Source organism: Petaurus breviceps, unplaced genomic scaffold (genome assembly GCF_028583685.1).
Source record: "Petaurus breviceps papuanus isolate PSGF00001 unplaced genomic scaffold, PetGlider_PUasm1.0 90823, whole genome shotgun sequence".
Classification (NCBI taxonomy): Eukaryota; Metazoa; Chordata; class Mammalia; order Diprotodontia; family Petauridae; genus Petaurus; species Petaurus breviceps.
The window spans coordinates 19,278,860-19,304,243 of NW_027187352.1; the positions used below are offsets into that span (position 1 = coordinate 19,278,860).

The 25,384-nt window shown below is 39.9% G+C and overlaps 1 protein-coding gene and 1 pseudogene across 1 annotated transcript in view; one reads left to right on the top strand and one right to left on the bottom strand.

Moving 5' to 3' along the window:
* The window catches only part of CCDC83 (coiled-coil domain containing 83), a 59,226-nt gene that overhangs the window by 22,714 nt on the left and 11,128 nt on the right, over positions 1–25,384 (top strand). The window contains exons 3-7 of the mRNA XM_069071066.1: positions 3,664–3,832; positions 7,518–7,685; positions 10,991–11,082; positions 13,004–13,072; positions 20,925–21,046. Coding sequence (XP_068927167.1) covers positions 3,664–3,832; positions 7,518–7,685; positions 10,991–11,082; positions 13,004–13,072; positions 20,925–21,046 — 620 coding nt within the window. The remainder of the gene's footprint in view (positions 1–3,663; positions 3,833–7,517; positions 7,686–10,990; positions 11,083–13,003; positions 13,073–20,924; positions 21,047–25,384) is intronic.
* Positions 1,214–2,078, bottom strand: LOC138148201 (microfibrillar-associated protein 2 pseudogene; annotated as a pseudogene).

The following is a 25,384-nucleotide window of genomic DNA, read 5'->3' on the forward strand; positions in this document are numbered from 1 at the left end:
GTATACATACTTCTATTTATCAGTTCTTTCTCTGGAGGTGGATAGCATCTTCCTTCATAGGTCCTTTGTAGTTGACTATAGTATTTATGATACTCAAAATGAATTAGTCATTCAAAATTGTTCTTATGACAGTATTTCAGTTACTGTGTACAGCATTCTCTTCCTTCTGCTCATTTCACTTTTTATTATTTCATTTAAGTCTTTCCATGTTTTTTTTTCTTGAAAAATTCTTTATTTTGTACAAATATATATGATCTGACACCCCACTACAGTATGTCTGCCCAAGGGCCTACTTTGGTGGAACCGGGTGGGGTGCCAGTGAGCACCAGGCATAGGGAGTGATGGGTAGCAGTAGGCATGGGACCCCAAGCCCACCTTTGCCCCAGTTGAACTGTCTACTGATGCTGGAGGAGGGCACCCTGGAGACCAAGGGGAGGGAACCGAGCCGTACCAGGGTCAGGCAGAGGACTGGGGGATGTTGAGCCAGGAGATAAGAAGGCTTGGGTGGGTGGGCCAGACCATGAGAGTTATTTTCAAGTTTCTGAAGGGCTGCAAAGTGGTAGAACAAGCTCTGCTTGGCCTCAGGGGCAAAATGAAGCCCAAGAGAGCAAGTTACAGAAGGGCAGATTTCAGTTTGGTAAAAGGAGAAATTTCTTAACAGTGAGAGCCATCCATATGGAGTGGGCTGTCTGGGGGGAACTCACAGACTTGGTGCTGGAAGGGGACTCAGAGGCCATCAAGTCCAACTCTGATTTCAAAGAAAAGGAAACTGAGGCACAGAGAGTTTGTGACTTGCCTAGAATTATACAGCTAGTAAGAACCTGGGCCAGGATTGGAGCTCTGGTCTTCATGACTCCTAGCCTAACTTCATGGCCTCTGTTGTCTTGTCTAACTCCTGATGCCGCCCGCTGACACCCAGGACTCCATGAACAAACAAGGCAGGGAGCAGGAAGATGGACAGGAAGGGGCATGGCCCACCCTGCACCCTCCCCCACCCACCTAGGGTTAGCTGTGGGCTCCTCTCCCATCCCTGCACTTAAGTCTGCTTGCACACAAAAAGGAAAGAATTAAAAACCAGGTTGTTTTTTTTTTTAATCACACAACAGAATCAAACCCAGCCCCTCCCACCCAAGCCTGCTGGTCTGTATTTGAGCACCTGGAGGTCCCCTGGCCCCCGGCTAGGCCCAGCTCCCCTCCCTGTGCCCCCTTCCCACTAGCGGCCCTCATAGCTTCTGGCACAGGAGGGAGTCACAGACTGGCACAGGCCACTTGTCGCCATCATACTACACTTGGAGAACTTGTCCCGGCGGCAAAGCTCAGCTCATGGGCGCAGACAGCTAGGACACAGATTTCTTTGCTGATAATGTACATTGGGTGGAGGCCATAGAAGCACACCTCGTTGAGGCATTGTTTGCAGGGCCTGTGGACCGAGTCCAGATGGGTACAGGGGTACTGCTCCTCCCTACAGTCTCTTGGTCCAGGCTCCGGGGCTCTGCCTCTGGGTTTTCATGGGTGGGGGCCGGGATCACCTCCTGCTGGACCTGCTTCTGGGACTGGTACTGCCGCTGTTCTTCTGGGGGGCAGGCAGTGGACTCTTGGTAATCAGAGTACTTGGGATTGTCAGTCTGGTCCCCATAATGTGTGTGCTGGATGTGCTCAGCATCGATGCCATACGATGTCCCTGGGCCAGCAGCCCAGCAGGCAGGCATAACGGGAAGAGCGAGGCAGCTCTCATGACAACAAATATGGTAACCAGTAGGGGGTAAAACTGGACAGATGAACTGTGTGGGTCTCTCTTTGCCTACTCAGCTGCCGGCCAAGAGCCTCCATGTTTTTCTAAAACCAGCCAGCTCATCATTTCTTATAGCACAGCAGTATTCTAGAACACTGACTTTTAAAAAGTGTATTGTCTATAATGGAATTTCTTTATCATCTTCCAAACCACCCTTTAGCATTGGGTCACACACGTCCAAAGCCAGCAAGTTCCTCATCCCCAAAGCACCCGAAAGCTGATTTTTGCTTATATTGTGAATTTGGGGTTTGTGTTTGTTTAGTCTGGACCTGTGATTTCAGTGGTGTTGGGGACTCCTAGTGAAGAAACTCTCTTGACCAAGGCAGATTAGATTAGCAACTCTTTTGAAATATATAATTTTAGAGGGGTCTGGGGCACTGGGTGGTTTCAGTGATTTGTCCAGGATCACAAAATCAGTCCGCGTCAGAGATGTTATTTGAACTCGGGTCTTTCTACTTCCAAGGTGTCCCTCATGTTCGTCCTACCTTAGAAAAATTGACTGATTTTTTAGTAACAAAGGATCAGATAGGCTCATGAAAACAGTTACCTGCACATTATTAAAAATGAATTTAATCAAGACTTTTTTCTTATTTCTAGAGTTTAAAAATTATTTGAAAACTGTGATGTTAAGCAGTAAAATTGTTTGACTAAAGAAAAAAGAATAGTAGTGCCTACTGATCAGTTCAAGCTTAATAAATTTATTATTTTATTTCAATTTTTAGAATAATCTGTAGCCCAGATTCAAGTTTACGTGTTCACAGTTTAGGCTTGAAGACATATTCTTCCTTTATGTCTCATACCCCAAATCAAGTTTTTCTTAAGGAATATAATAATTTGACTCAATTTGTCCCCATTTAGGGTTTTTCCCTAAGGAACATCATGATTTGGCTTGTATCAAAGTCTCTGTACAAAAAAGAAAAGGACACTCTGCTCCCATGGAAGCACTTAAGCTAACAAAACATCTAACATAGGCCAAGTTTTATTTAACACAGCAAAAACTGCAAAGACCTCATACTCAAGCCTATAACCAGTCAAAACAATTCTCTCTCCCCCTCTGGTGAACCTTGCCCCCGTTCCCCCCAGCAGCCTATACAGTTCTCCAAATTTCTAGGACTACTTGGAGATTTATCCTTCCCACTCCCTGCCCCTAACCCAAAGGAAGAAAAGCTTTTGTTGCTAGAAACTCCAGCAACACCACCCCTCTCCAGTGACCTGCACCTTTCCTAGGGACATGTAAAGTTTTCTAACTTGCAGTACTATGTTGAGGTTGAGGCCTTCTGGCAAGATGAAGACACTCAAGGTCTCTAGGACGTTGGTTCCTTTCTCTGGCTCTCACAGTTCATCTAACTCACAGTGACGATGAAGGGCAGGGTGCTGGGTTTTCTTCTCCCCATCATCACTCTGTCTCTTGCTGCCCTTTGGATTCAGCTTCTAAGTGACCCTGGAATTCTTTTGCTTGGCACAGTAACTTGGTGCCATTCAGGAATTCATCTGCTGACTCCAGGAGACATGGTCCAGGAATATCTCCATCCCTTTGTCAGCTGGCATTCCTGCAGCTCCCAGCTGGGTCCAGGAACTCCTCTCTGTGTGGCCACCTGTCTCCATCAGCTGCCATCTTTAGGTCTGTGTATTTCTCTGATGCACTGATTTCTTGGGGACATGATAAAGGGCCATGTGGCTGTGCAGATTTCCTTCCAGTTCATGTATGTTGGCATCCATGCACGTTTTCCTTGAGTCCATGTATATCTGACTAGTTCCCCTCTGCCTGTATCTGGTTCTGTGTATTTTCCCATACTGAGTAAAGTGGTGGTTGAGAAGAAACGTAAATGCTTCAGTCAATGTCATTCATTTGCCATTGTCTTTGATCTTAGAATGCCCGGCTGAGGTCAGAGCAGGTGTGGCACCTCAAGAATCTGGTGAGTGAACTGAATGAGGAACAAAAGAAAGCAGCAGCAACACCTGCTGTGACGAGAGAAGAAGTAGAAGAAGCCCTGAAACGAAAATGGAAATTTGTTAAAGACCAGGAACAGAACTTGAAAGGTCATTGAATAATGATCAGACTTTATCGGGAACATTTTGTTTGTTTAGCTATTAGTTGGATATGTCTTGTTTTTCTCCAGTGGGATCAAGATTCTATGAACATTTCTGAATGACCAATTAATAGCTCTTAATTAATTACCTAATTGCCACCTATGTAATCATACCACATAGGAATATTAACAGGAGACAGAAAAGAAACAATTGGAGGGAAATAGAGAGTCTGGAGCCTGGGATGGGAAATAAACAGTGAGTTCAGGTTATTGGATAATGTCATTAACACAGGACAAAGTTCTTTTGGGGACTCTGCTCTCACTCCACAAAATAATACTATGTATGGTATTATTCTCTCATCTAAGTGATGGTGAGGCCAGGTGTTAAGGTGGACATCCTGTGTGAGGACTCGTGAGAATGCTGTTGGGCTACATCAGAGAGCATATGAAGGGAATGATCGTAGCAAAGGCTGAATGTGTGCCAAGGTTGTATATCTCCTGATCACATGCTGAGGCAGTCCTGCCATAAGCCCAGAAATGTGAAGTGAGGAAAGGCTGACACAGGAGAGCTCCTAGGTACTTGGTATCTTGCCCTTGAGACTGCCCCAGGGATGTTTTCACCTGCTTTCACTTATTTTTATTTCCTTCATTTTATATGTCCTTATGCTTTATTTTTTATTATTTGTACATTTATAATTTTATTATTTATATTTCTTTATATTTTATTTCCTTCCCACCCATCAGTCACGCCAAGTCTTAACACTAAGTTACCTTACCTCTGTTGCTAAAGTTTTAAAACCAAATCTATCCCAATACCCTCGGGCTCCTGAGGCTGCTAGGGGTTAGGAACTGGAGAAAATGAGAGGGAGGATTTGGAAGGACCAGGAAGCAGCTTGGGGATAGTGAGGCACAGAACTGGGACTGGGGCTCTTGGTAGGCCTGGCTGTGATGATGAGATGCAGCAATTTGATGGTTCATCCATTAGTCTTCCCAGCCATCCTTACAGTCCCACAAAAACATCTTCAGTGACTCTCTTATGGTTTTCTTCCAGTTAAGCGACATAACTGTCACTGAAACAGAATGGGCTGGCCTGAACAGCCCAGAGGCCTGCCTGTTTGTAATGAGCTGCTTACAGGCCACCTTGGAATAGCACAAAGTCTGATGCTGTCATGAAGGCTACTGGCATATTTGCTGCCTTCTTGGTTAGGAGGAGGACAATCTCATAGATGGACTTTCTGGCATTGCTGATATGTGGTCATGCCTGCTTGAACTAGCTCTTGGGAGCCAGTTGTTAAATATTCAGTGGGAGCATCACGGCTTGGTTTATTGTTTTGTTGATTGTCTAGACTTGAAATGATGGAGAAAATGTTATTAATGCAAATTAAGCTAAAGGGTATGTCCAGAATACTTCCCCTCCCCCCACCTCACCCCAGAGAACTAGTGGTTAAACATTTATGGGTACGCCAATATCTATGACGGTTCAGTCGTTTGTCAGTTGTGTCTGACTCTGTGACTGCATTTGGGGTTTTCTTGGCAAAGATACTGGAGTGGTTTTCCATTTCCTTCTCCAGCTCATTTTATAGGTGAGGAAACTGAGGCAAACAGGGTGAAGTGACTTGGCCAGGATCACACAGCTAGTCACTCTCTGAGGCAGGATTTAAACTCGGGAAGACGAGTCATTCTGATTCCAAGCCCAGTCTCTATCCACTGCACCACCCAGTAGCCACTATAATGTTCTCTTTTAAAAACTATTCAGCAAGGGGTAGCTAGGTGGCACAGTGGCTGGAACATCAGTCATAGAATCAGAAGGACCTGAGTTCAAATATGATCCCAGATACTTACTAGCTGTGTGACCCTGGGCAAGTCACTTAACCCCAATTGCCTCAAAAAAAAAAACCAGATGGGGAATCATGGAATTTTAAGGGGCCCCTAGGTGGTGTAGTGAATAGAGCACTGGCCCTGAATTCAGGAGGACCTGAGTTCAAATTTGGGTTCAGAAACTTGACACTTAACTAGCTGCGTGACCTTGGGCAAGTCACTTAACCCCAGTTGCCTGCCTCCCCCTCTCCAAAAAAAAACAACAAACCTATTCAGCAACAAAGTGTTGCAATTGAAGACACAAGATATCCATCAGAATAAGAGCTAGCCAGGATATTATATTAGGATCAATTTATATAAATTAAACTTCTCCCAGTTGGATTAACATATGTGGCACAGTGGATAGAGTGCTGGACCTAGATTCAAGAAGACTTGAATCCAAGTCTGAGACAGTAATTGTGTGACCCTGAGCAAGTCACTTAATAACCTCTATTTGCCTCAATTTCCTCAGCTGTAAAATGGGGATAGTAATAGCACCTCCCTTCCAAGGTTATTGTCAGGATCAAATGAAATAATATTTGTAAAGTACTTACTACAGCCCCTGGCCCATAGTAAGGTCTATATAAGTGTTAGCTGTTATTATTATCAATGGCCTTGCTGCCATTTGGAGGTCAGGGATATGTGCAGGGTGCCTCTGAGGGCATTTCCTCATGTGGTTTGCCAGCTGGAGCTGGTTAGGGAATGTCTGCTTGTGGTCCAATGTCTCTTCGTGGTCCTTCCACTGCTCTTTCTCGCAGTTCTCCTGAAAGCAGGCCCTTGGCCTCTCCATGTGGGGAGATGCTGCTACACCCTCTCTGGTCACATTCTAGGCCCCTGGGCTCCTGGATTTAGGGTTTTAAAATTGCTTTCCACATCATAATCCCAGGAAGTCGATGAAATATTCCCATTTTACAGATCAGGAAGCTAAAGCTCAGGTTGATGAAGGGCTACAGATAAAATGACAAAGAAAAGGGACGGATTTGGAATTATATAAGACTACTTCCATCTCTGGGAAGTACTAATTCATATGATTAGGAATTAAAAAAAAAAAGGGTTTTCATGCTGAGTATGCCCTATCACTTCATGGTAAGGCAGCCCAGACATTCAACTTTGTGATTAATTCATCAGATACATTTCAATAAAAAGAATTGCCAGAACCTTGGTAGTGACCCGAGTAAAAAGTAATTCTTTCTCACTTGTATGAGTCTGGATGGTAAAGATGTACAAAGAGACACTACATGTAATGTAACAGTGTATAAAACAGGACCGTTGTAGTCTCATCAGGCAAACACAACAGTCGTTCTAGGTGACACTGGAACTTTTGATCATCAGACGTACCACGTTAGCCCTCAGGGTGAACAAGAAAGAAATCTTCCTGAAATATTTAAAACAGGAGTGACAGTTGAAGTGACAGAAGAAGAAATTTTTCTTAAAAAAATGGTTTAAAACAAAAATGTCATAAAGTTGTTTTATGTGACAACAGCATTTTTTCAGCTATTATTTGTAGACAGGAAGATTCATCTTCCCGAATTCAAATCTGGCTTCAGACACTCAACTAGTTGTATAACCCTGGGCAAGCCTCTTGAGACTGTTTGCCTCAGTTTCCTCCTCTGTAAAATGGGAGAAAGAAATGGCAGACCACTTCAGTATCTCTGCCAAGAAAACCCCAAATGTGGTCACAAAGAGTCGGACATGACATGAACAACAATGATTCTTTACCCTCATGTGGTCAGATTGCCACATACTAGTAACTAAGTGTAGAATGGCTATTATCATTCAACAAACAACATAGTAGAAATGATTGATTATGACATTGCATCTTCGTTTTCTTTCAACAGATATGCGCTTGCAGATAAATAATGCTGAGAAAATGTTCCTTGAGAAACTTGGAGAGAGGGAATATTGGGAGGAGTACAAGAATGTGGGGAGTGAACAACATGCGAAGCTAATCAACTCCTTAGAAAATGACATCAGTTCAGTTAAAGAGAATACAAGGAAAATGTCAGGTCAGTCCCTCCAGGCTACTCCAAGTACATATAACGAATCCTCAGAAGGAAGACAACAGTAGAGTGGGGAAGGAGAAAAAGGGTGCTCCTCAAATTATGTACCACCACCATTAATACAAGGAGTTGGGGAAGGGAAGAGGCTCTCTAAACCCCAGAATGAGGTTCCCAGAGACTGTAGAAGGGAGCCATGACCAGAATAAGCAGTAGATTTTTTTTTCTTTTTGGAGGGGGAAGGTAGGGCAGTTGGGGTTAAGTGACTTGCCCAAGGTCACATGGCTAGTTTTGTGTGTTAATTGTTTGAGGCCAGATTTGAACTCAGGTCCTCCTGATTTCAGGGTCAGTGCTCTATTCACTGCACCACCTAGCCGCCCCCAGCAGCAGATTTTTGTATCAGGAAAAGGTTAGGTAGGAAAAGCATCCTGGGGTCCAGTGGGCATCCAGAAAACTGACTCCAAAATGCAGTGGACGGAAAGGAAAGCGGAGATGGAGAGGAATGTACTTTTAAGCAATGAAATCAGAGTAAACAGATGTTTTCTTTGACTCCCAATACAGATTCCTTTTGAACGTGATGCAGCTTTTCTATGTGTCCTCTGAGACTGTATGATGTGACCTGTTGTAAAACTTGGAATAGAGAGGATATTCTGTAGAAATGAGGAACAGGCCCATATATTCACAGAGAGCTAGAAGGCACTTCAGCCATCTGGGCCAAGCCCTCATTTCATAAAGGAAGAAACAGAGACTCGGGGCATTGAAGTGACGTAGCCACTTGTCCAAAGTCATACAGGCAGTTGTTAGCAGATGCAGAATCAAACCCAGGTCTTCTGTCTCTGAAGCTAATATTCTTCATTGCACCACCTTGATTTCCCCAAGAGATTAATGTAAATTAATTAAATGCACACTCTTCCATAACATGTCAGTGAGCACAGAGATATTTATCAGGTTCTCACACACCTTCTCCTGTTAGTGAGGCCTTCCTCCTGGGCAGGCTTCATCCTCTTCCTGACTCTGCTCTTGACTTTCCAGTCATCAACATCATTCCTCAATTTCTGTCTCATCCTAGAATTTCCCTCAGTGCCTGAGACCTTCTCGCCTTGCCATAACCAACCCTCCTGGCAAACTTCTGGCCCTGAAATATTCCTCTGCCTGCCACCTCCTTCTCCCATTGCTAAGGTCCTCCTGGCGCCTCCATTCTGTGGAGGTCAGCCAGCCTTCGTTTCCATTCCAGCTCTGCTTATGGCTTCCTGGATGCCTTCATTCTCCCCCTGCCAATCAGCTCACTTTTACATGTTGTCTTCCCCCGTTAGAATGTAAACTCAATAAGGGCAGGGACTGTCTTTCTTTTTCCCTTATATCATATCCTCAGCAATTAGCACAGTGTCTGGCATATAGTAAGTGTGTAATAAATTCTTGTTTTCTACCTTCTTTCTTAACTTCCTTCTCTCCTTCCTCCCTTCCTCTTCTCCCTTCCTTCCTTGTCTCCCTTCCTTCTGCCCTCCCTTCTCTTCCTTTCTTCTTCTCCTCCTCCTTTCCTTCTCCTTCCTCTCTTCTTCCCTCCCTCCCTGCCTTCCTTGAATGATAAATACTGGAACATAAGCAGGTATTCTCACTATCTCCTCATTGGTTACCTGAGCTAGATACAGCTATCGGCTTTATTTTCCCCTTTTAGAGAGAGCTTTTTATGAGATATGTTGCTGGGAAGGCAGAATGGGTCTATTGGGACATCCTTTCTTTAGTTGTTAGAGATGCTGTCCACTTTACAGAACTGAAGGGGATCTGGAACATTAAGTTGTGCTTAGAGATTTACATACCCAAAATACCTACCCTAAGCAGGAAAACGCATTTACCTCAACTTTCCCTACCCCAGCCAGAAAGATCCCAAATAAATTAGAGACAGAGTTGGGTAGGGCAGATGTTCTATTTTATTAGGTTTGTTTAAAATCTTCAGATAATTTTTTAGCAATGGTGACTTTCTGGTCATGTATTAATTAACATTAAATTGGTTCTTTAACTATTCATCCACTGGAAACCTGTGAAACTTACAACTAAGAAAGAGTCTTTTCCAGTTTTATTTTTAAATTAACAAGCATTTTCTCTACCTCCAATTTCTCCTCCCCACAAAAAAGTAGAAAAACAAAGCCCTTCTAAGAAATTTGCGATTATGAAATAAATTCACATATTTGCCATGTCAAAACTGCAAGACATTCTTCATAGTTAATCCATCATCGCTCTGTCAGGAAGTGGGTAGAATTCGTCTTCATCATTGGTCCTCTGGAATCACAGTTGATCAGAGTTCTTAAGTCTTTTAAAGTTGTTCATCAAAATTATTCATTTTTTACGATGTTGTTATAGTATAAACTCTTTTCCTAGTTCTGCTCCCTTCACTCTCTGTCATTTCATGATTTCTTCCTTCCAGATTTCTCTGAAACTGTCTTTCATAATTTTTTTGGCAGCACAATAACATTACATTGCATTTATGTGCCTCAGTTTCTTAAGCTGTTCTCCAGTTAACTAGTTTCTAGTTCTTGGCCTCCACATAATAAGAGCTTTGATAAATATTTATGTATGCACAGGACAGTTTCCTCTTCCTTGACATCTTTGGGGTATATGTAGGCTTACTGCTGATATTGCTGGGTTAATGTTTGTGTATAGTTCCATATCCCTTTCCAGAATGGTTGTACCAATTCACAGCTCCAACAGAAATGTACCAATATGCCTGTTTTCCCACAACCCTTTGAACACTTTTCATTTTTGTAAACTTTGTCATTCTGATAAATATAAACTGGAACCACAGAATTGCTTTAATTTTAATTTCTCCAATTATTGGTTATTTATAGCATGTTTCCATATGACTGTAGAAAGCTTAGATTTCTTCCCAAGGATACATCTTCTTCAAGGCTAAGCATGTGATGTGATTCGAGGGGCAGACAGTTGCAAAATATTTTTTGCTACCCAGGTGCCTTAGTGTATGAAAATCTATCATTAGAGATTTATTCCTTTTTGATTTCTTTCTGACATTATTCAAAAATATTAATGCTACCGAGAGAACTAACACATCAAACAAATTCACAATACATTTATATCTTATTAGATCATGCTTCTTCCTAAGTGGGGACGCTTTTGTGAAAGCTCCGACTTAATGGGTGGGGGGTGAGGGTGGATGTGGGGAAGGATGCTGAAAATCAGCAAAAGAACATAGAAATGAGAGGAAGAGACTCTCAGTGGAGAAAAGAGAAGAATAAATTCGTCTATTTTACACATTTGCCTGAAATTAGCCCTACTCATAGTTTATGGCTTTCTTTTGAAAGAATATTATAGAGCTTCTCTGGATGAAACTAGAAAGAGAATAAGCAGCAACACCTTGAAACAAATGGTTGAAAAGAAGGAATTGGCCACACAGGTATATTTCAGTTTTGTGATTATTTTTTCTTTTGTCATATATATATATATATATATATATATATATATATATATATAATATATATGATTTTTTTTCATCTATACTGGAAGCAATTGCAGTGGATTTGTTTAAATTAATATTATATATCTCTTGTAACAAGGAAATATTTGATTTAATATGTAAGTGGAACGTAAATAAAATTGGGAATTGTCTAAAATGTAATAGTAATCATGACCTTTCTTGTATTTAGCAATTATAGTTTACAAATATTTTAACAATGGATCCTCAGAACCTTGTGAGTTGTCCCAGCTAGATATATGACTTGCCCAAGGTTTACAGCTAGTGAACCCTATGTCCATTACTTTTCCCACTACCATGCATTTATATGCTTATTTTAAAACAAACCCAGGATAATCTTAAACTGCAGATAAAATAATTTTTAAAAGAAGTTTCATCTTGGTGACATCATGCTAAAGGGTCAGTTTATCTTTTTGACTGATTGATCCCATCTGAAGTTAATCCAAACTCATCTCCAAAATAAAGCCTAGGTATAGCTTGTGTATATTTTTTTCACAAATGTGTAGCCAAGTCCCCACTCCTGCATATGTACTAAATGTGCAATATAGTTTGTGGTAGGGGGCTCTATTTCAACTGTCACCAAAAAATCATTAAATACATAAGACTCACAGGAATTGATGAGCAGATAAAGAAGAATAAGGCATGTAAATAGGCCGTTAGGCTCATTAGATTCCATTTCCATTAGATTTCATTAAATTCCAAAGCAATGATACTTTAGAGTGCTTCTGATCCAGTACCCCCCACCCGCCTTGGATCTACTCTCAGAAATATAATGGAAGGTTGCTTAAGCATAAATCTCTTTGCCCCCCATGACATAGGTTTAGATTGTGGGGTAGTCCTTTTTCTTATTCAAACTTTTCAGCATCTGAGAAGATTTATTTCATAGGGCCTGATTCTCAGGCTCAGAAACTTTTGATATCTTTGGATATTTTGATATCTAGAATTTGGGCGCTCTCAAAGTCAGTTTTACCCATAGGGCAATACTTGCACCTTCAAATATCCTCTGCCTTCAGAATTGCTAGTCTCTGACCTATGTCCAGAAAAGGAAAAAAAATAAAAGCAGATGGCAATAGCTCTAAACTAGCGGTCTAGTAATTCCCCTCTCAGGCTTGACCAGGCAAACAGGCTGTCACTAGGCCTTTCTGCAAGCTTCTGGTTTTGTTTGTGGGTAGGTGGGGGAAATCCTTCAAGGGAAAAAGAGGTGAGCTCCTTCATAGCTCATTTTTATAGGCCAGCACGTATACAGCACTTTCAGTTTTGCAAAGTGCTTTACAAATATCTCATTTCATTCTCACAACAACCCTGGGAGATAATGACTTGTCCAGGGTCACACAGCTAAGTGTCTGAGGTAAAATCTGAACTCAGGTCGTCATGACTTCAGGTCTAGCACTCTTTTCTTGCTTTTGTTCAAATGTAAATGATGTAATAAGGCAATTCTCATGTCTATATGCATGAAATGAATATACTACAGTATGATTAATCAATAACTTTTCACCACCATATGAATTGTTACAAATTACTATATAATTTGCCCATAGCAACTGTCAGTCATAGAATGGTCACAAGAATAGCCATTTTATCTAGTTCACCATTTACTCTCTATAGATATACAGTCAAAGTCATAGTATGAAATCACGTAATAGAAACTTTCCATTTACACTGAAAGAATGATCTTGGCTACATCTCAGTATTGCAAATGTAAATGTAAAGGAATGACTAGAAAAACTGATATATGTCATGTGGTGTGTGTGTGTGTGTGTGTGTATATATAGAGAGAGATTAATAACTCAAATTTGTAGTATTGTAAATTTTATTCTTTGAAACAAATATTATTCTTTTTTAGAATGCTGTAAGAAACATTGATAAACGCAGCAGTAGAGAAATCTTGGAAAATGATTGGCTTAAAAAAGAAGTAAGTAGAATATTTAACATAAAATTATCATCTTTTTTTTCTTTTTGGAGGGCAATGGGGGTTAAGTGACTTGCCCAAGGTCACATGGCTAGTTTTTGTATTAAGTGTCTGAGGCCGGATTTGAACTCAGGTCCTCCTGACTCCAGGGCCGGTGCTCTATTCACAATGCCACCTAGCTGCCCCTCAACAACTCTTTAAAACTATAATCTGCAGAGAAAGTGTCATTGCACCCTGGCAGAGGAAATGTCTTCATCAAGAGATGCCTGTACTGATAAAATCATGGGTCCAACATTATCCAATCCATCTATATCTATATTCATCCATCTATATACATTTATGTGTGTATGTACATATGTGTATACATACACAATCTATAGCTATATACAAATGCCAAAAATATACACGTTTGTATCTGTGTGTGCATGTGTAGATAGATAGATAAAAATATAGATACACAAACATGACTAAGAACCTTTGATCTAAGTTTACATGGATTCAAGAACTAGTGGTCAAATAATTCCCTCGGGGCTTCTTGCTAATTCCCTCTTTCTGACTCATGTCTCTAACCAGAGCTTCTACTGGAAAGGTCAGAAATTGACTCTAGATCTCTATGGAATAAGTCCTCAGCTTCTATGCAAACACTAAAGCTAAAAGCAAATAAACATCAGCTAGGGAACATGCTTTATTTAAAAAATAAGACAAAAATAGAAAGGACTTATTTCCAAGATTATCGTCAAAACAAATCTCCTTCCCTCTTTTATGATTGCCACATTCCAAATATAGTACTATCCTGAGTTGACATACCCCTTCCCCATTCCAACTCTAGAAAGGAAAATAAAACAGGATTGCTATCTTTTTGGGCCCTGCCTTTTTGGAATACTTTATATTCTTCTAACCTATAGTGCTTCCCTAGTTAGGGAAGTTCTCCATCAGGGGGAAAGCACTTGGCATTAGTATTCTACCCTTCTCTCCAAGACCTTCACAGGTCACATAATGCACAGTACATTGAAATGCAATGTCTGGATGTTCTTCTCTCCTTGGTGGCTCTGTCCCTTGCTCTGCTTCTTGTTTGGTCCATAAATTCTTTTATGGAGTCCATCAGATTTGGTCCAGGGACCCTTCTGCTGATCAGTACTTCACTGTTACCTTTGTCCACTGCCATCTCTGGTGCCACAGGGTTCTTTTGAGGATATGGTTCCCTGAAGGGACCATGTGATTATGGAAGCTTTCCTCCAGGGGATGGAGTACATGTGTACGTGACCAACTTCTTTCTGTCTCATCTTCTAGCTCTTGCTCTCCTCACTTTCTAGTGAACTTCATATTCCTGAGAGCCCATAAAGACTTTCAGATAGATAGACCTACTGAGAGTGGAGACCCATTCTCCTAAAAGGGGAAGAAACCTAATTTCTTGAGTCAAGCATGTCAACCCTCTGGGGAGCCCCACATCTAGATGAAGACAATCATTGAAAGGTTTACAGTCTTATGAGGTTCCCCTTCTAGTTATCTCTTTGGGAATCTAAAGACTTTACAGTATCAGATATTCTGCATATTGCAGCTACTGCATTATCTTCTTTCTTGAAGACATTACTCTCAAGAGTCCATAGTATTATTGCAATGTGTTTTCAGTAGTGCAGTTACCACTGTCTGTGGATACCCTTATAACCAACTGTCCTTGCTGAAGATGTATTTTAACTTCTGAATGCCAGTTAGCCAATAATTTAATAGTTATTACTCCCACCGACATACAATTATTCAATGGCACCTCAACACACACAATAATACAATTTTTTATTGATTTTAGAACAACTATAAAAGAATCAAATTTACTTGTACTATTAGCAAGGTTTATATGGAATAAAATGTTGCTAAAACTGGCAATCGAGAGTCCATAGGTTCCCAAAGTGGGTGATATTGGCTCCTGAGGGTGTTGGAATGATCCAGGAGGTTGTAGTAGTCTTGGGTACAATTGGGGGGGGGTGTTGAATAAAAATAAAGGGACAGTGGAAGCATAAGGAAAGATAGGAAGATAAGAAAATTTTGAAAAACTGTTCACACATGTTTCATTGTTGCATAACAGAGTTAAAGCCATAGTGATTACATTATTTTCCAAATAAACATACAAAATGCAAGTTATGATCCATCAGTGGTCAAGTTCACCAACAGGGCTTACCATGCAAGTGTTGGCAGGCAAGCATGTCGCACATTGTTGGGAAGTCCAGCATGCATTGGGAGGAATATGTGTGGGTAGTGACTTGTTTACAATATGATACTATATGGTTACATAATGCAATATTGTGTCATCAAAATTTCAATGCAAGAAAAACCCCACAAATTTACAATAAATTATTAAATTTAGGATGCATCATTTTTAAAAAATTTATATTTTTTAGAAATGATACAAATTGTTTTTAAAAACTGTTAAAGGGTTAAACAAAGATTTCCAGGGGAGTGCTGAGTAATGGAGGCTATAGAAAGAAGAATATAAAGATGTGAAAAATGGATGAACTTAACCACTTATGTACAGGATAGGTCCCTGATGGAGGGAGTACACTTGTGAGGGTATTGAGGGATTCTCAAGATATCTCAAGAAGAAGAAAATATCAAAGGTGTGGACTAAAGTCTTAGATCTTATTAATACTAAACAAACAGATTACTGACAGAACATTAACATCTACCAACATATAAAATTTATATACAATTTATCTATCTATATAAAAATGTTGCATTGAGGGCATCTCTGAAGGGTTATTAAATTGTGAATAAGCAGGTTTTTGTAAGTGATATTGCCAAGTAAACAATATTTTTGTCATTGTACAGTTGACAGATATAGGAAATACAAGGTACTATTGTATATTTATTATTTTTTTAAAAAGAATTTGATTCAGCAGAGCAAAAATGCTACCTTAAATGTTCTCTCCAATATGGTATCTCACATGCATATATAAAAATAATAAAGATTCCTTGAAAGACATGCACATATGTTTTTATTGGTAACTCTGATAATAAATACGAGGCAAGGCATAAAATAGGAAGAAGTATGTTCTCCAAAGGTGTGATCATTCTGTTGGAAGGTGTGTAGTATAGAGTCCAAGGGCAAAGACATCCTATGAACAATGAGTTTCTTCAGAAGCTTCTCTTTGAGGTTGACGTGATTGCATCAGGTACCCCAGAATATGGTAGAACCTCCTGGTCAAGATTTATAACCACCTACAGGGTTTGGCCTAACCATCCACACAAGAGGAAAAAAAAAACCAAGTGGATGAAATATTGTTCAGACTATTATAAATAGTTGCATGACAAACTAGAGAGCTTGGCTTTCAGTATGCCTTAGACTCTTTAAATGCATGAGTTACAGACAGATTAGAGCAGGTTAGATTCCCTTTTAGATGTTTGAAACTTTTAATGGCCTCAAAATTCTTCCCAAAACAAAGCCCTATGTTACAAATAATAGTATTCTACCCTTGTTGCTCTATCACTACAAATCGTGTAACATTACAGTCTCTGAAGATTTGAAAATGGGGATCACCGAGAGGGTAAGAGATACAGATGAGCATAAAGAGGCTGTAATATATTATAAACAAAGGATTCTGAAAAACTGGAGTGGGAAATGTCATCAAAGAAATGTATGATTTAAATGAAAATGGGCTGGTCATACAGTGGGAGCAGGGATAGCCTATGCACTATATTATTATAATATATTATTAAATAGATTGTTAAATATGTTTAATATATTACTAAAGACTAGAGGAAGAATGGGGTGGGTAGAGTACCTGAACTGGAGTCAGGAAGACCTGAGTTCAAATCCCTTCTCAGGCATTTTTTTAATCTATGGACAAGTCAATCTCTATACTTCAGTTTCCTTCTCTATAAAATGAAGAAGTTTGATTCATTGGCCCCTGTGGTCCCTTTCAGCTCTAAATTTCTGATATTATGGAATAATAATAAAAAACAACTTGAATTTAGTTTTGGAGCACAAATTTAGATATGGAAAATTTACTGAAACATAGATTCACATATTCCCTTTTGTGCCTCTTTTCAACCCTTCTCTTTGGGGTTGCTTGGTCCCAACTCAGGAGCTTGATAAGGGAGGAAGAGTCTATCCCTGAGTCCAGACAGGCACCTGGGGAAAAAAAAAACTTCATTTAGGTCACTATAGATGATCCTATTTCCTCATAACCTACTCACTTTCTCCTATTCCATTGCATATATCAGATCTGATACTGCTCAAAACATTTCCACCACAAAGATAAGCCTTAAATGCATTGTACAGAGAGTTGAGAGATTTAGTTTTTACTTTTCTTTTTTTTTTCCAGTAACACATTTTTTTTTAAATTCTGATTTACATCATTCATTTCCACCAGATTTTGAGGCACAAATTTTCTTCCCATTTTTCCCCTACCCACCACCACAAAATAGCAGTCCCACAGGATATCTTCTCCTCCAATCTGCTCTCTCCCATATCTTCTGCCATACCCCCTTCTACTTTTCCAGTAGGGCATGGTAGATCTCTATGCCCCAGTGCCTTTATATCTTATTTCCCAATTACATATAAGATAGTATTAATAATAATATGTATATTTTTTTAACATTTGATTTTAAAACTTTGAATTCCAGATTCATTCCCTTCCTACCTTGTCACCCACCCTTACTGGGAAGATAAGCAATTCAGTATAGGTTGTACATGTGTAGCTAATGCAAAACATTAACATAGTAGATATATTGTAAAAGACTGACTACATTTCCCTCCCTCCTATCCCACCTCCCACTTGTTCTGTTCTCTACTTTGATCCCTTCCCTTTTCAAAAGTGGGTGCTTCAAACTTCCCTCCCCGCCCAGCCTGCCCTCCCTTCCATCCCCCTCTCATCCCCTTCCCCCCTACTCTCCTATAGGGTGAGATACCCCATTTAGTGTGTATTTCATTTCCTCTCCGAGCCAAATGCAGTGAGAATAAGGTTGACCCATTCCCTTTTGCCTTCCTATTCTTCCCCTCCATTGTAGCCATTTCCCTTGCCTCTTCTATATGAGATAGTTTAACCCATTCTGTCTCTCCCCATCTCCTCTCATTATATTCCTCTCTCACCTTTTAAGTATCATCCCTTCTTATTAAATTGGTCCTGTGTCCTCTATCTATGTATACCTGTAAACACATATACACACATTCACATATGTATTCATATGCCCGTATACCCTCTGATATAGACATATATATATATATTCCCTTCAACTATTTTCATACTGAGAAAAGTTTCATCAGTTACAATTATCGTTTTTCCATGTAGGAATGTTAATAGTTCAACTTTGATCAGTGACTTATGATTTCTTTTTCCTGTTTACCTTCTCATGCTTCTCTTGCTTCTTGTATCTGAATTTCATATTTTCTATTCAACTCTGGTTTTTTCATCAAGAATGCTTGAAAGTCCTCTGTTCCACTGAATGACCATATTTTCCCCTGAAACATGATACTCAGTTTTGCTGGGTAGGTGATTCTTGGTTTTAATCCCAGTTCCTTTGACCTCCGGAATATATTCCAGGCCCTTCAATCCCTCAGTGTAGAAGCTGCCAGATCCTGAGTTATCCTGATTGTGTTTCTACAATATTCAAATCATTTCTTCCTGGATGCATGTAATATTTTCTCCTTGATCTGGGAATTTTGGAACCTGGCTATAATATTCCTAGGAGTTTTCTTTTGGGGATCTTTTTCAGGAGGTGATCAGTGGATTCTTTCAACCTCTATTTTGCCCTCTGGTTCTAAAACATCAGGGCAGTTTTCCTTGAGAATTTCTTGGAGGATGATTTCTAGGTTCTTTCTTTGATCATGGCTTTCAGGTAGTCCAGTAATTTTTAAATTATCTCTCCTGGATCTATTTTCCAGGTCAGTGGATTTTCCAATGAGATATTTCACATTGCCTTCTATTTTTTCGGATCTATTTAATAGTATCTTTATTTCTCATAAAGTCATTAGCTTCTATTTGCTCCAATTTAAATCTGAAGGGATGATTCTCCTCAGTGAGCTTTTGAGATTCTTTTTCCATCTGGCAAATTTGGCTTTTTAAGCATTCTTCTCCTCATTGCCTTTTTGAGCCTTTTTTGCCATTTGAGTTAGTCTATTTTTTAAGTTATTATTTTCCTCAGTCAGGCTGTTGACTCTCATCTCATAATTTTCTTGTATTGTTCTCATTTCTCTTCCCAATTTTTTCTACACTTTTCTTATCTGCTTCTTAAGGTCCTCTGTGGCTTGTAACCAGCTCGTATTTTTCTTTGAAGCTTTTGGTGCAGGAGTTCTGACTTCACTGTCTTCCTCCTGTTGCATGCTTTGATCCTTTTTGTCCCCAAAACAGGAGTCTAATGTTGGATTCTTCTTTTTGCTTTGCTTCCTTTGCCTGGTCATGTCGCCCCTCAGTCACTTGACCCCTGGGCTTTTTGCCACGGTAGGACTCTGCCACCAGACAGGGGAACTTCATTCCAAATGCTGGGGTTTTCTCAGCTGCTGGAGATATTAGTTGGGTGTCCTCTCTGAAGCCACCATACACTGTGGCAAGTTGATCACACACCCCAGGACCTCCTCCCTAGACAACAATCCAGATCCAAGCAGGTTAAAGCAAGAGTGATTACCCCTCAGAATGGTTGCTTGGTCCCCCTGTACTCTGCAGACCAGGAGCTGAAGCTGCCACGTGGTGGCGGCTGCGCAGCCCTCAGGGCTTCTCACCCTGAGGGCAAAAGCCGAGGCACTCCCACTTACTGGGTCCCAAAGTCCAGACTGCACTGACCTCTCACTTTGTACTTTGCATATATATCTTTTGCATCTATATGTTGATAATTCTGGACCACCACAGCTGCTGGTGATCTGGAGTCCCTCCAGCTGGCAGCTGGTCAGGCCTGCCCTGGGGCTAAAACCTAGGTGTGGGGCTGGGCTTGGCTCCCAGAGCATTGAGCAGGCCAATTCCTGCCAGCCTGCTGGGCCGTCCTCAGCCGGAGGTTAGCTTCTCTGTGTCATTTTGTGGGTTCTGTAGCTCCAGAGTTTGTTCAGAGTGCCCTTTTACATGGATTGAGTAAGGTGGAAGCCAGAGCCGGGCAGAGGTCCTGCTTCTACTCTGCCATCTTGACTCTGCCAACATTTCTCTAGTTTTTACTTTTCTAATAATAATTTCTAATAATAAACCCAATGCTGTATATCATTTAGGGCATTACTAGAGTTTTCTGTGTTGCATATAGTTTATAGCAGACCAGGTCTATGCTTGATTTTCATTTTTATATAACAAAGATGGTTTCCCCACCCCTCCAAACTCATGTCTTAGTCACCAGGGTTTGGGGAAGGTCAGGGGTGAGGAAAGAAGGGTAGAGACTAAATACTACTTCAGAGTTTTATGGGCAGGGGATTTTTCTAATTTTGTGACCATGCATGCATGCTACATAGATCATTTTGAAAAGAGCTCTCTCATTTCCTCCTAAAGTAATCAAAAATAAATGCAAAAATTAACTAGGAGTGATTCATCTTTCCCTAAAATTAATGCATCTTCCATTCCAGCAGATGAATTTCTTTTAGGAAAATTGACAGCAATTGTGTAACAGGGAGACAGCAATGTAGCGGAAAGAGCACTTGATTTGTCGTCAAAAGACCTGGATTCAGCACATGACTCTACCTCTTACTAGCTGTGTAACCTTAGGCAAGTCAGCTTCTCAAAGTGTGGTTTCCTCATCTGTAAACTGGAGGCATTACTACACTACCGGCTTACTTCACAGGTGTCAGGAAGACCATATGAGAAGTTACTTTGTAATCCTAAAGTGCCACATAAAGAAAGGCTCTTATTCAGATTTATACTGATATTCTTTCTTTCTTCTCCTTTTGGGGTAGGTTGAACTTCATAAGAAAGAACTGGCAGAATTGGAAGTTGCTATCCACCATCTAGAAGAAGAAAATTTACGGCTTATATGTCAGTTATTTGACTGCAAACTTGTAGATCTCAAAATATCCAGGTGAGAGGCAATACATTTAGAAACAGTGTTTTGTTCATTTGATTGTGAAGGTTAAGTTAGCCTATTTAAATTTTTAAGTCTCTCCAGAATTCAACAGCCAAATGGAAGGCAAGGTATGATGATGATGATGATGATGATGGTGATAACGATGGTGATGATGATGATATAAAAACAATAATACTCTTTGCATGCCAGGAAGAATTCACCACAAGTAGGGTGAGAGTTATGAGTCAATTTTCTACTTGTGGTGACAGATTGGAATTCTTTTGCCTCATCCCCCTTGAGAACAAAAGCACTTATTAGCAAGACTACTGGCCTCTGTTTAGCCTGTGGTCCTAAAATAGAGCAAAACTAAATAGGCCACGTGTGTAATCAGACACATGTCCCCGGCGTCAACTGCACTGTGAGCCAGACAGATAATTGGTCCAGTGCCCCATTTGGTGAAATATTATCAGGGTTAATGTCTGAGCTAGTAGTTACTTTAGCGTTTGTGAAAAGGTTAGTATGCAGCAAAATTGCTGGAAAGGCATTCTGTGGAAAGAGTTAATTAAATCTCCATTCCATAGTGATCTTAAGCAGATTCAACTAATATGGGTCATATTTGTTTTGTTTGAGCATTGGGAGTATATTAAAATGGAACATCACAGAATTTAAAAAAAAGTTTCTTTGGACTTGGAACATTCTATTTATTTTGGTAACTAACGAAACAATCTTTGTTATTCCAGCCTGGGAAAGGACTAGGATCCTAGAGGAAAAGCTAGAATCCAGAATTATATTGACAAATTGTACAATATAAATAGTTTATTAACGATAGGCTTAAAGCAGGTGGGGGGAAAAGCAAATTAAACAAATACCATGTGGGCATTTGTCAATATAAAATTATAATAATTACAAGATAAGCAGGTGACCAGAAATTCATAACAGGCAAAACATTCTGTGAAAGCCTTCTTGCAGTATGTGAAAAGACAGTGAGAATATAGGGATCTGGGCATAAAGACATGTAAAGGCAGTGAAGTGGCACAGTGGATGGAACTCTGGGCCTCAAGTCAGGAAGACCTGAGTTCAAATCCAGCCTCAGGCACTTACTATCTGTGTGACCTTGGGCAAGTCACTTAACCTTGTTTGCCTCAGTTTCCTCATCTCTAAAATGAGCTGGAGGAGGAAATGACAAAAAATTCCAGCACCTTGGCCAAGAAAACCCCAAACGGGGTCATAAGGAGTCAGACACAACCAAAACAACTGAACGACGGCAACAACAGGGCCTTTTGGAGAGTTTGTCCCCGAGTACTTTGTCCTCACACGATGCAGTGTCCTTTAAGGTACAGCTCAGGTGCCACCTTTTCCATGACACTTTCTCTGCCTCAGGTGGAAGTGATCATTGAAACAAGCTCTTTGCTTGTGTAGCTCCTATATTTTAATACCTCAATGATGGAGGTAATAACACGAACAAATTATGAAGCACTTTCTTCATGGCCATGTGAGATTGCTATTCCAAGTGTCATTACCCCATTTAATGGATGAAGAAACTGAGGCTGGGGGAGACTGACTTGCCCATGATAACATAGCTAGTAAGTGTCCAAGCTGGGATCATCATCATTACTATCACCTGACTGCAAATCCCAGGTTCTTGCTACTTTTCTTTACTCTAGTTCATATTCTATTTATATGCATGTTTTATCTAGTTGTTTAGGAGTATGGCATGTGCCTTATTTGTCTTTTATCCCATTTCACATCAGCACAGCACCTCATACGAAATAAACACTCAGTAAATCTGGAAGGGGCACTTGTGTTTTGACTCTAATTTGCTTTCCCTCTTCAAAATGGATGATTTTTATATCACATTTTATTAGTACTTAGGAACATTTTGTGCGGCTATTGATCATTTTTTATTCCTTCTTCTGAAAATTGTTCATATACTTTCACCATTCATTTGTTGAGGAATGACTCTTGATTGTATGTGTGTATTAATCACAAATACCTCATGCAGAGGATTTTTTCTGGGTTCACTTTCTTATCCTAGATTTTATTTGTGTGAAAGCTTTTTCATTGAATGTAATAAAAACTGTCTGCTCTATCCTTCATTTATTTTTATACCCATGACAGTGTGGTGCACTAGAGAGAGATGGTCTCGGTCAGGACGACCTAGATTTTCCAAAATTCTGCTCAGATTCATTTCTTTCCTATTTATTTTTCTGATATTTAAGTCTAAACGTGACATATTGAAGTCCCCAAATTATTGACTTTGTCTTCTTGTAATTCAGTTAATTTGCTATTTAAGTACTTAGGTGCCATAACATTCAGGGAGCATATATTTCATATCTATATTGTTTCATGATCTCTGGTGCCTCTAAGCATAAGATCTTTTCCCACCTTGTCTCTATTAGCTATATTTATTTTCACTCTTGAGCTCAAGATCGCTGCTTCTACTTTTTCTTGGATTCTCTGGAGGTATAATAAATTCTCTTCCAACCCCTCCTTTTAGCATTATGAATCTTTAATTGTATTTATTGCAAACAAACTGTTGGGAACTATTGTTTTCTAATTTATTTTGCCACTCCGTGGTTTATGGGTGAATTTGTCCCATTCATGTTTATCATTATAGTTTAGCTTGCCTTTCCCTCCACCAAATCTTGTAAAAACATTTATCTTCCTTCCTCTTTTGCGTTAGATTTTTCCTCTCCTGATTACCTTTATTCTCAAACTTCTTCTTTTCCTCTGTCATTCCCAGCCCAGTACCAATACTTAGTCCATTTTACTTCTATCATTACGTTATTTCTATTTATTTATTCTAAGTTTTTTTCCCCCTTGCCTAGCCCAGATAAGCCCCTGGTTCACCACTTCCTCCCTCCCATCTCTCCAAAGGAATAACCTTCTCTTATAATAACCCATTTAAAAAATAAAAATTCCTGCTCCCTTCTCATTTTCTCCCTGGAATATTTCTTTCCTTTTCTCTTTTTGACACCCAAACCTATAGTTTGTCTCCCCTTATTTCTTCATTAACACTTAAAACAGCCTCTTCTCTCTACTTTAAGATGTATGCACTTAAATCATTATTTAACCCTTTTGAGCTGTTTGAGTTATTTATTGAGCTTAAGTTTCTTTTGTCTAGTGCCTTGCAAAGTCTCTGTCTTTTAATAGGAATACTTGGACGTTATTGATTGTGTTAAATGTCTCTTTTCTCTTCAGAATTATTTTTAGCTTTACTTGGTAAATTATTATTATTATTATTGTTATTTTTGGAGGGGGAAGGCAGGGCAATTGGGGTTAAGTGACTTGCCCAAGGTCACATGGCTAGGGTTTTTTTTGTGTGTGTGTTAAGTGTCTGAGGCCGGATTTGAACTCAGGTCCTCCTGACTCCAGGGCTGGTGATCTATTCACTATACCACCTAGCCACCCCCCCCCATTCTAATTTTTAAGGAATTATTTTCTTCAGTGAGCTTGTGTACTTTTTTCCATTTAGCCAGTTCTGCTTTTTTTATAAGGAGATCTTTTCATCCATGAATTTTTGTACCTCTTTTTTGATTTGGCCAATTCTGTTTTGTAAGGTATTGTTTTCTTCAGTATTTTTGTTACCTGTTTCACCAAGCTGTTAATTGTTTTTTTTTTCATAATTTTCTTCCTTTGCTCTCATTTATTTAAATTTTCCCTTGACCATTCTTATTTGATTTCAAAAATAATTTTTTAGCTCTCCCAGGAATTCTTGTTGAGTTTATATCCAATTCACATGTTTTTCCCCTTTGAGGCTTCATTTGTAGGTGTTTTGACTTCATTGTTTTCTTCTGAGTTTGTGGCTTGATCTTCCCTATCTCCATAGAAGCTTTTTTAATAATAAAGTTTTTTTTTTATTGTTTGCTCATTTTTCTGCCCTATTTCTTGATTTTCAATTTTATGTTAAAGTTCAGCTCTGTTCCTGGTGGGAGTAGAGTGGTGGAGTGTCTCACACTTCAGGCTTTTTTCACTGCTTTTTCAAGAACTAGTTCTGAGGGTTTGGAAGCTTTTGTTGCTTCTAAGGTGGTATTATCTGGGAAGAGGTGTCACTACTCTCCTGGTCTACACTATAATCTTTACCCAGAAAAGGCCCCTTATCCCTTGGAACAAGAAACTATGCTGCTCCTCTGGGATCCCACTCCATCTTGATGGAAAATGCTCTTCTTGGGGGTGGCTAGGTGGCGCAGTGAATAGAGTACCAGCCCTGGAGTCAGGAGTACCTGAGTTAAAATCCAGCCTCAGACATTTAACACAAAAACTAGCCGTGTGACCTTGGGCAAGTCACTTAACCCCAATTGCCCTCTGAGAGAGAGAGAGAGAGAGAGAGAGAGAGAGAGAGAGAGAGAGAGA